This window comes from Solea senegalensis, unplaced genomic scaffold, assembly GCF_019176455.1.
Source record: "Solea senegalensis isolate Sse05_10M unplaced genomic scaffold, IFAPA_SoseM_1 scf7180000013955, whole genome shotgun sequence".
In the NCBI taxonomy this organism is placed as follows: domain Eukaryota; kingdom Metazoa; phylum Chordata; class Actinopteri; order Pleuronectiformes; family Soleidae; genus Solea; species Solea senegalensis.
In genome coordinates, this window is record NW_025320924.1 from 1 (window position 1) to 12452 (window position 12452).

The 12452-nt window shown below is 40.5% G+C and overlaps 2 protein-coding genes across 4 annotated transcripts; one reads left to right on the forward strand and one right to left on the reverse strand.

The window, feature by feature from the left end:
* Positions 1 to 1247: 1247 nt before the first annotated feature.
* On the reverse strand, positions 1248 to 3019 carry LOC122760712 (coiled-coil-helix-coiled-coil-helix domain-containing protein 5-like). Of its 3 annotated transcripts, XR_006358474.1 has the most exons (5): positions 2619 to 3019; positions 2305 to 2445; positions 2054 to 2205; positions 1763 to 1900; positions 1248 to 1544 (listed from the first exon to the last, which is right to left on the reverse strand). XR_006358474.1 is itself a non-coding variant. In XM_044015869.1 (4 exons), coding segments are annotated over exons 1-4 (366 nt in total). In that variant the 5' UTR covers positions 2621 to 3019; the 3' UTR covers positions 1248 to 1473. The 3 variants fall into 3 exon arrangements, 2 of the variants coding, with proteins under 2 accessions (XP_043871804.1, XP_043871805.1); XM_044015869.1 differs by lacking the exon at positions 1763 to 1900; XM_044015870.1 differs by lacking the exon at positions 1248 to 1544 and having other exon boundaries at positions 1610 to 1900.
* A 37-nt stretch (positions 3020 to 3056) lies between these two features.
* atp13a1 (ATPase 13A1) lies at positions 3057 to 11289 on the forward strand. The gene is made up of 25 exons (XM_044015868.1): positions 3057 to 3537; positions 4186 to 4275; positions 4642 to 4905; positions 4996 to 5151; positions 5274 to 5343; positions 5435 to 5541; positions 5628 to 5757; positions 5867 to 5922; positions 6051 to 6177; positions 6311 to 6448; positions 6561 to 6681; positions 6835 to 6992; positions 7332 to 7507; positions 7596 to 7706; positions 7802 to 7927; positions 8007 to 8115; positions 8198 to 8391; positions 8896 to 8992; positions 9081 to 9265; positions 9477 to 9591; positions 9683 to 9879; positions 9988 to 10130; positions 10254 to 10365; positions 10456 to 10599; positions 10718 to 11289. Exons 1-25 carry the CDS (start codon positions 3184 to 3186, stop codon positions 10826 to 10828), a joined length of 3591 nt encoding a protein of 1196 aa, XP_043871803.1. The 5' UTR covers positions 3057 to 3183; the 3' UTR covers positions 10829 to 11289.
* The last annotated feature ends 1163 nt before the right edge of the window (positions 11290 to 12452 follow it).

The following is a 12452-nucleotide window of genomic DNA, read 5'->3' on the forward strand; positions in this document are numbered from 1 at the left end:
AAATGTTAAGGACCTCAATTTCGCTTGTTGTACTTTTGTGACGTTCATTGAAACACATTCTGTGGCACTTCCAACATAACTGACAACTCTTATTGTGTATATCATGAATTACAGATAAAAAGTGGTTGTTGAAAGTGAAATCATCAATCAACTTCAATGTATTTAGTCTTTGCAGGTCTTATGCGCAGCTAAGGGTCTATTTTAAATTAGTATGTTGTATTCTTTTTTTGGGACTAGTGATTAATTATTGTACGAGAAAGAATGCAGCATATACAATATTGTATATGAATTGGCGTACAATTTTGCTCTCAGGTTAGTGTGTATGTTTATGTAACCTGAGCAAAAACTCAGGATACTGTGCTGGATGGGATTACAACTTAATTCACCCAATGATTTTGAGAAGGCAGATTGTAACATGGAGGAAACTCTCAGTGTAAAATTATCATTTCAAACCACATAAGTTTTTGTTAATGCATGGTATAATATGGACCAAAAATCTAAAAAAAAAAAAGAATCATTTTTATTAGCCTTTAGGAAACACTACAGGGTCATTTGAAGAGCCTTATGCGGACACAGGGTTGTACAAGTAATTATTGCTTTAGCTTTCCCTTCAATTTTATCACCAAGAAGCAGTACAGCAAATAACCAATAGATATATAATACCTAAAAGTTAGGACACAGGATACATGATGATGTACTCCAAATGTAAATGTGAGTATGACTGTGTTACAGTTAATTGTTGTAGTCACTTTCTGTAACAATTTCTTTTCCAAACATTGCAAATTGTTGTTAGGTAGATATTTTGTAATTTTTTCTGTGATAATCAGCAAATATTTAAACTGTAGCATGATATCTGTGTGTCACAAAGTAGGTCTAAGGAAAACGCCTCCAAACTGAGGCTAAACAAAGAGTCGGGATGCAACTCAACAAATGCAAAATGAAATAGGATTAGGGTCGTACCCATATCATATAAGTTCTCCGTGATTGGCTACAGTCTGTGGCATTCCTTCATGACGTTATGTTCGACTCTGATCACAGAGTCATGGTAATTTTAAAGTGATATTTTTGTGAATGTAACTTATTTGTGTGGTACTAGGCGAGGTCCTGTTTTACATTTTTTTGTTCAGTGACTGCCAGGTGATGTGCTTTGAATGTAATATTGCCGTATCTTCAATACAATCTGCGGTTTCATCTTTGAAGTGCACTTGCCTTATTTGTCCTTAGTATGATAAATGAAGATCGCTTGCTCATATGAAGCAGGGAGGTATTTATTACACTTGAAAAGAATGAATGTTTCCCCCCTCCATGACCCCCTTCAGTGCTTTAATAATTGAACCAGAAAAGGCCTGTTCTGCTCAGTGGTCACAGGGCTCTTGACTCAACATCCTCCCTCTGTCTCTCTCACTAGTATTGTTGATTAAAAGGTGGACAGCCTCCTCCTCCTTCATTCTTCCCAGACTCCCTATGTTTCACTCATTGAGTGGTCAGGAGAGTTTGTGTGGGAGTGACAACATTCCGGCTTAATATTTGACTCTGATCCAGGCCTGGAGAGGATGAGTTTGGGAAGGACAGACATAAGTTATAAAAAACAACAGACAACCACGCCAGATGAGTAATACATACAAGTGTGATGTCTATTTTAATTAACTAGCTCAATAAAATCAGTACAAAACAGATTTCCTCACTTACAGGCAAGTATAATTGTTATTTTCACAAGAACACATTTACAAGAGAAGTAAAAGAACACATAAGTCCAACTCGCAGTGTCTTGTTATTGCTGAAGACAAATGCACACACTGAATACACCTCAGACAAGTGAAACCAGCATCTGTGATGCTGCGGGCACAGGTGTAATCGGGTAGTAATGGAATGCTGGTGTCTCAGTGCTACTACGGCTGAGCTAGATGTTTTAGAAAAGAAACATAATTTATTATCAATTATTTACATACTACACCAAAACATGATTCAGTATTTGTGTGTTTTTTTTACTAATGCATTCACAACTGTTCATGTAAACTTGAGATGTCCATGGTGATTTCCAGCAAGGACTTACCCACTCCACTGAGGTCCACGGTCTCTGCACAGCCAAGGAAGCGAGCCACGTGTGGTGAGCAGGAGGCAGGTTTGTCCTGGTTTTCTCTCAGGCAACGCTCAAACTCCACAAACTCCTTGGAACAGTCTTCTCTGATCTTCTGGATCACCGGACTGCAAAAAGCAAAATGCAGGGGTTAGAAGCCATTTCACTTTGATACGGGTGGCTATAAAGATGTTAGAGCCACATGAGTGATACTGTGTTCGCCTTACTGTGATGACGTGCACTGTGCAACCTTCATCTTAAGTTCATGACACGTTTGCTGCCATGTTGATGGGTTGGAAGCCACACATGACCCATATTCCTCCATTTCCTTATGGCAGTACTTTGCCGTGATGTCCATTGCAGCCTGCCTGAATGGTGGCATGTGAGAGTGATGAATGATCAATTCCAAGAGATATAACCATTAACAAAACGTATATAAGGGAGATGCAGTCGAATTCACACAGAAATAGTCGGTACCTACTTATACGGTGAGACAATAAATACATACATTAATGGTATGAGTCATACTTATAAATCTTACATGTTGCTGTTGTGGGATTGTCACAAACGAAGAGGCTAAAATATCAAGGTTACGACTCCAGCATATGGAGCCATGACTGCACAACCGGTACACTCTGTTTACACCCATAACCGTCTGATTGGATATAAACACACAAAAAGACACGATTCTTTCATCCTATTGGACCTGGTTTGTGTCAATCTCAAGGTATGACTACGCCCTCTATGATGACGAAGAAGTTATTAAAGCGGTACGCACTTCATTTCATGATAAAAGTATGTTACATTGAAAATGTTTTCGACATTTCGTCGAAGTAATCTCTAAACGGAGTTTGTGTCATATGACGTTTGACCCAAATAAAACAATTCCAATGTGTGGACGGTAATTACGGTTGGTTTCAGCGGCACGACTCTTACGTGTCTTTACGCGTTTACGTATGCGGAAGCCCTGGTCATAGTACGAGCAATCCAGGGAAACGGGCTTCGAAGGCTGGACCGAGCACCGTGTATAATTTCATTTCTACCGGTTACAGCACGACAGGGTGGTGGTGGATGATAGAGGGGGGCAGAGGAGTCGATAAAGTACGATGAACGACGCCAGGAAAGATGGAAATATAGCTGCAGACGGGATCCGGGGACCCGGTGAGCTGCAAATGGCCCCCTCTGTGAACCATAGTCAGCATGACAGCGGCACCGGCGACGAGCTGGTGAGCTCGGTGACATTGTACAGGCGAAGGCCCCGGCTGCTACACGGCACCATCCTCCCATTCCTGGTCGTTTTCTACCCGTGCTGGTTGTACGTGTGGTTAGGAGTTTATGGTGCTTCAGAGTATCCGGAGGCAGGCCTCCTGGCGCTAGCCGTTATCGGGATCGCGCACGTCCTCACAGCTCTTTCTGGTTATTGGTCCGTGCACGCGCACTGTTGGCTCACTTGTTCCAAGGTAAACAATAAGAACACGAATAATGATGATGATAACACACATATTTTTCCCTGTCCCATTTGCATAGTATTAAGTCAGGGGTATTATTTCATGAAATACCCAGTGACTTCACGCCTATAATAATATTATAAATTAAATTAAATAAGTTATTCCGCACACAATGCATTAATTCAAGAAATGTGTCTTCATCAAGCATAATTTACTTGTGAAACATAAGGTGAAAGTGAAATAGTGTGCAAAATTCTTTATTTTGCCGTTTGAGTGCTTTTGTACCAGTCGCACCAGTCTCTTTTATAATGGATGGGCGATATGTCCTCGGGTTCCAGTTTTAATTTTCACTGACCATAGAAATTTCATTGACGTTTCACAACATTGATATAGTAAGACATCATGACTGACATGTGGTGCAGCAGTTATTTTAAGAGCCCTTCAGAACAGCACAACAGACTTGTATTAACATAACCTGGTATTAATCTTGTGGGCAGATTTAAAAGTCAAGGGGAACATGCCTGGACAGCAAGATATCATGCATACAGTATGTCAGTCATGCCACATTTGAAAGGGACAAGGCTGCAGGGGAACGTCTTTATGCTCAAAATAACGGAGACATTTTTGTGATAGTGTGTGAATTTGTCACCTGACATACAGGAAGCAGACCCAAACAAGGCTACGCTGGCAAAGGTCATACCCACCCCCAACAATGGCTCTGCTGAACTCGTACCTTTACAGAGGGACCAGGTCAGTTTTTAAACATACTCTTTGGATGCTCTGGATGTTTTGGGAACATGTCTGCGATTTCCCATTCTTTGCCTACCAAGCTTAAGTTTTACCAGTTGTTTGAAATCATTATTTACTTTGTCATTCATATTTGCAAAGGCTTCATTGTAGGGCATCAACAATATGATTAATTGTATTGTTATCACTGAGGTTTAGACTTAACTAAAGATATTATAATTAGTTTGATGCATTTGTCTGTCAAATTCCATTTTAAGTGCATCTATTTGTTGATTTGCCAAAAGTATAAAAATAGAACAATTTCCGGTCGTTTTGAAAATACAATACTTGAATGAATTCTGTATTTAAATTGTGTTTTTTGACCAACAGGATGAGAATGGGGAGGGAACCCTATCTTTTGAGTTTCAAAAGATTCGCTACATCTTTGACCACCAAGAAAAGAAATGTTTCCTTCCAATAGCATTTCCAATCAATCACCCAATGGGCTACTTCCAGTCCTGGCGTGGTTACCAGGAAGAGGCTGAACTCAGACTGGCTGAAAAGAACTATGGCACCAACCATGCTGAGATGGTAGTACCAGATTTCCTGGAGCTCTTTAGAGAAAGGGCCACTGCTCCCTTTTTTGTTTTCCAGGTATGCAAATGTGTGAATGTTTTTTATGTGCTGGTGCTGATAATAGCAACTTCATACATGTAAAGTTGTTTGTCCTGTGACATCCATCAGGTATTCTGTGTTGGGCTGTGGTGTCTGGATGAGTACTGGTACTACAGTGTTTTCACACTGTTCATGCTGGTGGCGTTCGAGGCCTCCCTGGTTCAACAACAAATGAGGAATATGTCTGAAATTCGACGCATGGGAAACAAGCCCTACATGATCCAGGTAGGCTTAATGAATTTACTATATTGACTGTTAGTAATTTGGAAACAAGCATGTTACCTTGTAATCGCTTTTCTTTGCTGTATTACATTATTTTTTTTCCATGTTTTCCTATTTTCTGCCAGGTATATCGCAACAGGAAGTGGAGACCTATTTCAAGTGATGAGCTTGTTCCTGGTGACATTGTCTCAATAGGTAAGTGTTCTGGCAGTGTTTCCATTTTCACTAAGAAGATTAGATTCACTGTGTTAGTGTGTCTTTTATATGTGTACTGTCTCCTGCATAGGACGTTCACCCCAGGACAACTTGGTACCTTGTGATGTACTGCTACTCAGGGGTCGCTGCATTGTGGATGAGGCCATGCTGACTGGAGAATCTGTGCCCCAGATGAAGGTTGGAGGCTAACTAATATTTACTGATGGTATGGACTAGGATTACTGTGGGGCACTTAATAACTTCTGATAACATGGATTATACAGGAACCAATTGAGGATTTGGACCCAGAGCGAGTCCTGGACCTACAGACAGACTCTCGACTCCACATCATCTCTGGTGGGACAAAAGTGGTCCAACATAGCCCTCCTTTAAAGGCTAGTGCTGGACTCAAACGTAAGTGCTGTTTGCTACCAACCCCCCTTGTTAAAATACTTAAGCAAATAGTAAGTCTTTTTCATTAAAATGGAGATGTAAGCTCATAAATCCTTTTCTTTATGTGCAGCTGTAGACAATGGCTGTGTGGCCTATGTCTTAAGAACAGGATTCTACACCTCTCAGGTGAGAAAATTGCTTAGTATGTCTACATAAGTATGTTTTATTTTCATGCATTTTATGTTCAGTTTTGACAATATTTGTGTCTAAGGCATAGTTGGCTGTACTGATGGTATTTGCAAACTGTCCTCCAGGGTAAACTATTGCGTACCATCCTCTTTGGTGTGAAGAGAGTGACAGCAAACAACCTGGAGACATTCATCTTCATCCTCTTCCTTCTGGTTTTTGCCATTGCTGCAGCAGTTTATGTGTGGGTAGAAGGTGAGGTGCACAGAATCGACTTATGTCATTCTTATTTAACACAGGGATTATCACATTCAAAGTGATGGCTAATATGTCAATGGTAAGGGTGTAAGTCATATCACAATATTATGCATTTTGTGTCACCCCTTAGGGACCAAGGATCTCAGCAGGAATCGCTACAAGCTTTTTCTGGAGTGCACGCTAATCCTCACATCAGTGGTTCCACCAGAACTCCCCATAGAGCTTTCGCTGGCAGTTAACACATCTCTTATCGCTCTGGCCAAACTCTGTAAGCTTGTTTATACTCCTTTCCTGTTTGTGTGTGTGTGTGGCACCTTGATATGCAGAGCTTGTAAGAGCAGGGATTCATTCATGTCTTCCTTTTCTCTCCTCCTGCCTAGATGTATTCTGTACAGAGCCCTTCAGGATACCATTTGCAGGGAAAGTGGAGGTCTGCTGTTTTGACAAAACAGGAACACTGACCAGTGACAGTCTGGTCGTACGTGGGGTTGCAGGCCTTAGGTAAACTCTGCCCACCATTCTCAGTGTTTTATTGTAAACAATATAATTAGTAAAGCAAAAACACAAAGCCTGTTCTTTTGTTTAAAGTCATTTTAATACTTACTACCAAATGTAAGTATTTGCATAGAGAATATCTGTTTGTGTTATTGACAGGGAAGGAAAGGAGGTGATGCCTGTGTCTGAGATCCCTGTTGAGACACATCGGGTAGTGGCCACCTGTCACTCACTGGTTACACTGGATGATGGACAGCTGGTCGGAGATCCACTGGAGAAAGCCATGCTGACTGCCGCTGACTGGACCCTCACTAAAGGTACAGGGATATGACCTCTACATATTGTAGCTTCAGAAAGTACAACACATGGCAGCGGTAAGTGTGCGAGACAACATGTGTGGATGCTCATGTTTTTGTTAGGCTCCATATAATCATGTGGCCCTCTCTAATTTCATGCACTTTGGTTTGGAATTAAAACCACAAGTGTTTCTTTTCTTGATTGTTTTTGTTTTAAAGTATCCAGGTCATCTCAAAATATTCTCTTTCCATTTTAAATGTAGAGGTTTTTGTCTTTATACTATGGATTTGACAGACCCAATGTTTATAAAGGTATAATGCATAAATGAGCGTCTCCTTAACCTTTGATTCTTTGACCAGATGAAAAGGTTTTCCCCCGAGGCATCAAAACCCAGGGCCTTAAGATCCACCAGCGTTTCCACTTTGCCAGTGCTCTAAAGCGGATGTCAGTTCTGGCATCTTATGAGAAAATGGGCTCCATTGACCTCTGCTACATCTCCGCTGTCAAAGGAGCTCCAGAGACACTCAGAGGAATGGTACGTACACTGTCCACATACATAATGTGCTGTTTTTTTAGCCTAATCAACAGGATCTTCTGGTGTTCTAATTTGGCTGTGTTTGTAGTTTGCAGTATGTCCAGCGGGTTATGACAAAGTCCACAGGGAAATGTCTCGGGAAGGGGCCAGAGTGCTGGCCTTGGGATATAAAGAGATAGGACATCTCAGTCATCAGCAGGTTCTAATTTAATTTTATTTGAAAATATCACGTTGTGTGATGTCTGTGAGTAATAAATACATTTGAACTGAGTTGGATATTATTGGATCTAATAGGTCCGTGAGATAAGTCGTGATGCACTGGAGTGCAACCTCCATTTTGCTGGGTTCATGGTTGTGTCCTGCCCCCTCAAGAGTGATAGCAAGGCAGTCATCAAAGAGATCCAGGAGGCATCTCATCATGTAAACAAGTTGACAACACACAATTCTGAAAGTCTATGCAAATACAATGGTTTTAAGAAGATGCTTCTTTTGCTTTAAGGTGGTGATGATCACAGGTGACAACCCTCTAACAGCGTGCCATGTAGCAAGAGAGCTTCACTTCATTCAAAAAGAACACACGCTGATATTACAACCAAGCCCCGATCACAGTAAGACAAGTTTCCAGTAAAGCAAAGTCAACATTGTACCTGAAGGACACCGAATGCTGAAAATTATTATTTTGTTTTACAGGTGAGTGGCAATGGGAATCCATTGATGGCAGCGTGCATGTACCAGTGCCCCCCCCCTCCCTTTCTTCGTTCGTGCATCAGTACGACTTGTGTGTAACAGGAGAGGGGCTGGCGAGACTGAGCTGTGACCCACGGCTATTCCACACTCTCTTGCCTCACATAGTAGTGTTTGCCCGTGTCAGTCCAAAACAAAAAGTAAGTCCTACAGCAGCAACTATGTATTGTTTAAATCTAGTAGAAATGCTCCACTTTAGGGGAAAGTCCACTATATAACAGAGCTACTAATCATAAACCTGAGACAGATGTTGCTTATCTGGGTCACATTTAGTGTGATGATTGAATTTCAGTTACCTTTAACTGGCTTAATATGTACCATACTGTGTGACAGTCCTTTATGTTGAAGTTTATAAAACACCGGTCTAATTAAGTTAACTACTACTTTTTCATTGGTCCATCGCAAACATAAATAGCTGATGTCAGATTAGTTTTTGCTGGTGGTAGATGGTAGACTTAGTAGTAGTCTGTAATGCAAATTAGGCATGTATTTTAACTATATGACCCACCAATAGTATTTCACTGTTGTTGAGAGGGATTTTGGGAAATCTAGATAAATGTCCCCCTGAATACAAATCATTTAAGGTGCTCCATGTATCATTGTAAATGACTTAAAGGGTGTGATGGTTGTCTGTTGTGTCATAGGAGTTTGTGATCACCAGTCTAAAGGGGCTTGGTTATGTAACGCTGATGTGTGGTGATGGTACAAATGATGTTGGAGCTCTCAAACACGCCCACGTTGGTAAGTTTTATCAACCACAGAGACTTGCGGCCTTTGTGTTTTATGATCCCAACATTAAGCAAGGATGTTTATTTTGTTTTCTCCTCAGGTGTTGCTCTTTTGGCCAACGCCCCAGAACGCATGCCCGAAAAAAGGAGACGGTGGAGAGAGAAGGATGTGCCTACCATAGAATCCAGACCTTTACCACCTGTTACCTCAGGAGGAAAACTGAGCTCCAGGGCAGCCAGGCAGAGGGTGATGGCACAGAGAGAAGAGCAGCTTGCAGCACAAAAGGTGTACATCATCAGAAAGATCTCCTCCCTGATTCTTCCGGGAATGATTAACAGTAACAACAGTTGTTTTCCTCCCTATGACAGCTGACACTTGTTCATAGGACCACTGAAAGCATCCCAGCCCTTTTCTAGCTCAGGAAAAATGTTTTTTTTTCTTTGATTACAAGAGTTGTAGTGCACTGGTGAAAATGTCAAGGTTTTTCCTGTTATAGGAGAGAATCAGTCAAGTCTTACGGGAAATGGAAGAGGATCAGGTACAAGTGGTGAAGCTGGGTGATGCTTCCATCGCAGCGCCTTTCACTTCCAAGCTCTCATCCATACAATGCAGTGAGTAATACGTGTTTCTCAGCTTTGAGATGTTAATATACGGTAATTGGCAACTCTCATTAAGTCACTCTCCATTTCTTTTTTCCCCCAGTCTGCCATGTAATAAAGCAAGGTCGCTGCACTCTCGTGACAACACTCCAGATGTTTAAAATTCTGGCTCTCAATGCCCTGGTACTGGCCTACAGCCAGTCTGTACTGTACCTCGAGGGAGTCAAGTTTAGTGATTTCCAGGCAACCCTGCAGGGCCTACTGTTAGCTGGCTGCTTCCTCTTCATTTCTAGATCAAAGGTGAGAATTAGTGTCTACTTTGAATGTTCTCTTTGAAAGATGATTTTCACAGTTTAAAAATGACTTACCGTTTTTGATGGAGCCTTTTTTCTTCTCTTGTGTACACAGCCACTAAAAACATTGTCACGGGAGCGACCGTTGCCAAACATCTTCAATCTTTATACGGTGCTAACTGTGTTACTGCAGTTTGCCGTTCACTTTTGTAGTCTGGTATATCTTTACAAAGAGGCTCAGAGCAGAAGTCCACCCAGGTAAATCACAGTAGAGCGAGAGAATGAGAGAGTAAATGGCTACATTATAAAATCAATAGTTGCATTTGTAAATGAACATGACTACATTTTAATAACAATTCTCTTGTGCTGTTTCTCTTGCAGAGAGGAGCAGTTTGCAGATCTGTACAAAGAATTTGAACCCAGTCTAATCAACAGCACTGTGTATATAATGTCCATGGCCATGCAGATGGCTACCTTTGCCATTAACTACAAGGTGCTCATTTGTAATTCTATTATACAATTAGTTATCCCTGCATTCATTTTACTGAAATAGATTTACAACATATGTTGTTGTGTCTGGCAGGGTCACCCGTTCATGGAGTCTCTCACTGAAAATCGACCACTACTGTGGAGTATAGCTCTGTCAGGTTTAGCAATTGTGGGCCTTCTGTCTGGTTCCTCACCAGAATTCAATGAACAGTTTGCCCTTGTTGATATTCCAACGGAGGTAAGCATATGTTGTTTTAACTGTACTGTTTTGTCATTTACACTTGATAATAATCAGTCAAATGTAGTAAAAATGAAATGGCCATTGAAGTAATCACCCTTCTTGTACTCCTTTGCAGTTCAAAATGATCATTGCCCAGGTCCTGGTTGTAGACTTTGTTGCGGCTCTTCTGGTGGACCGTGTCCTGCAGTTCCTGTTGGGCAAAGGAGCTCTCAGGCTGCCTTCTTGAACTCAGTGCCAATAGCTACTGCTGCCCTTACCAACCGAACTGTAAAGGGAGAGAAGACTTTGGATGAAGAGGACAATTAAAGCTGTTGTGACACAAACATAACACTTGAGACGGTCATGGCAAGCGGTACTGTGCTCTGTGTATCCCTTCCTTTATTCCACTCCACCCTTCTGTTACCATCTGAGTTCCTGTGTTTAGATTCTGTTTTCTTCAGAACTCCTCAGTTCTTCTATATTTCTCTCTTTCTCTTCATCTGTCCTTTCCCCGCTGCTACAAAAGGCCATGAAGACAGCAGTATTGAGTGGAGTGCGAGACTGTGTGCCAGCCAGAGTGAAACACAGGCACACTAATGGGCATTCTCTGAGAGAATTGCAGAAGTGTTTTTGATTTTTTTTTGACCCTTTATTTTGTAAAAAGTGAAAAACATCTCTAACAGACTTATAAAGACTTACAGATACAAATGATGATGTCTGTCAAGTGTTTTTCAAATACAAATATTGGTGTGTCTACACAAGGAAAGGATGCTCATTTCCAGTCGAGCAGGTCATGAACTATTTTCGACCCAAAAAAGGTAAGTAATGACGAGTATCTGATGAGAGATAAGAAAAACATCCCTCTATTGAAACCTTTTATGATATGGGACATGTTGCATTGGCCAAGCCAAAATGTAGGTTAAGTCTTTATTTAATTACCAACAGGTTTTAACTAACAAATGCTAAACTCAGTTATAAACAGCTTTGTTATTTTATCTCTGACATAAACTTACACAAAGCTTTGTTTGATAAGGTAAGCTTAAACTAATGGCCATTCCATATATAAATGCACTCCCTTGTGTTTCAGTACTATATGAAGCATTTAAGAGCTATGGAGCAGATGAAGGTCACTGAAATACAAAATATGATAAATCTCTCAGATTTTTTCCACTGTGCTCTGAATGCTGAATTTGTGGAACTTGGCCTTACCAAAGAGCAAAAGTAATATTTGTGATATTGATATGAAGTCAAGAAGATGCCAAACTTGCTTGTTTAAATGTATGATTTCATCGTTAACTAATTTTCCAGGTAATTTGTCAGAAAACAAAATTACGATAGCTCTCAGTGGTACCTTCACTTTTTCATTTCCATTAAACTTTTTAACTGCATAATGAGTTTTTATGTATTGACAACTCAAGTAAATGACCAAATCCATGAAATAAATGCACTTAAGTCTATTAATGTAACATCAGTTGGGGAAATACATGAGGGAGAGATAAATCAACTTCCAGTGCACTTGGGCTGGATATCAGAAAATCCAACCAAAGTGTACAAACAGAACTTAAAACAAGTCAGTCAAGACGCTGTCTTAATTTGTATTTTATTGCCACCTGAGGCCCCTTTGCCACATAAACTTCTGTCAAAAATATGCATTTGATCTCCTTGAGAATTTGTTAAAAATCATAACCAAAATAAACTCAAGGGCATGATATAATATATTATGTTTTAGTTTATTTCGAACAAGACCAAAAAGCAGACATACAAATCAAATAATTCACATTATCTTCTTCTCATGTTACAGGTGCACATAGTATTGTCCTATGCTCTGTGTTTAAAATATATAACTCTTAGGTTTATACATGATCTATTTT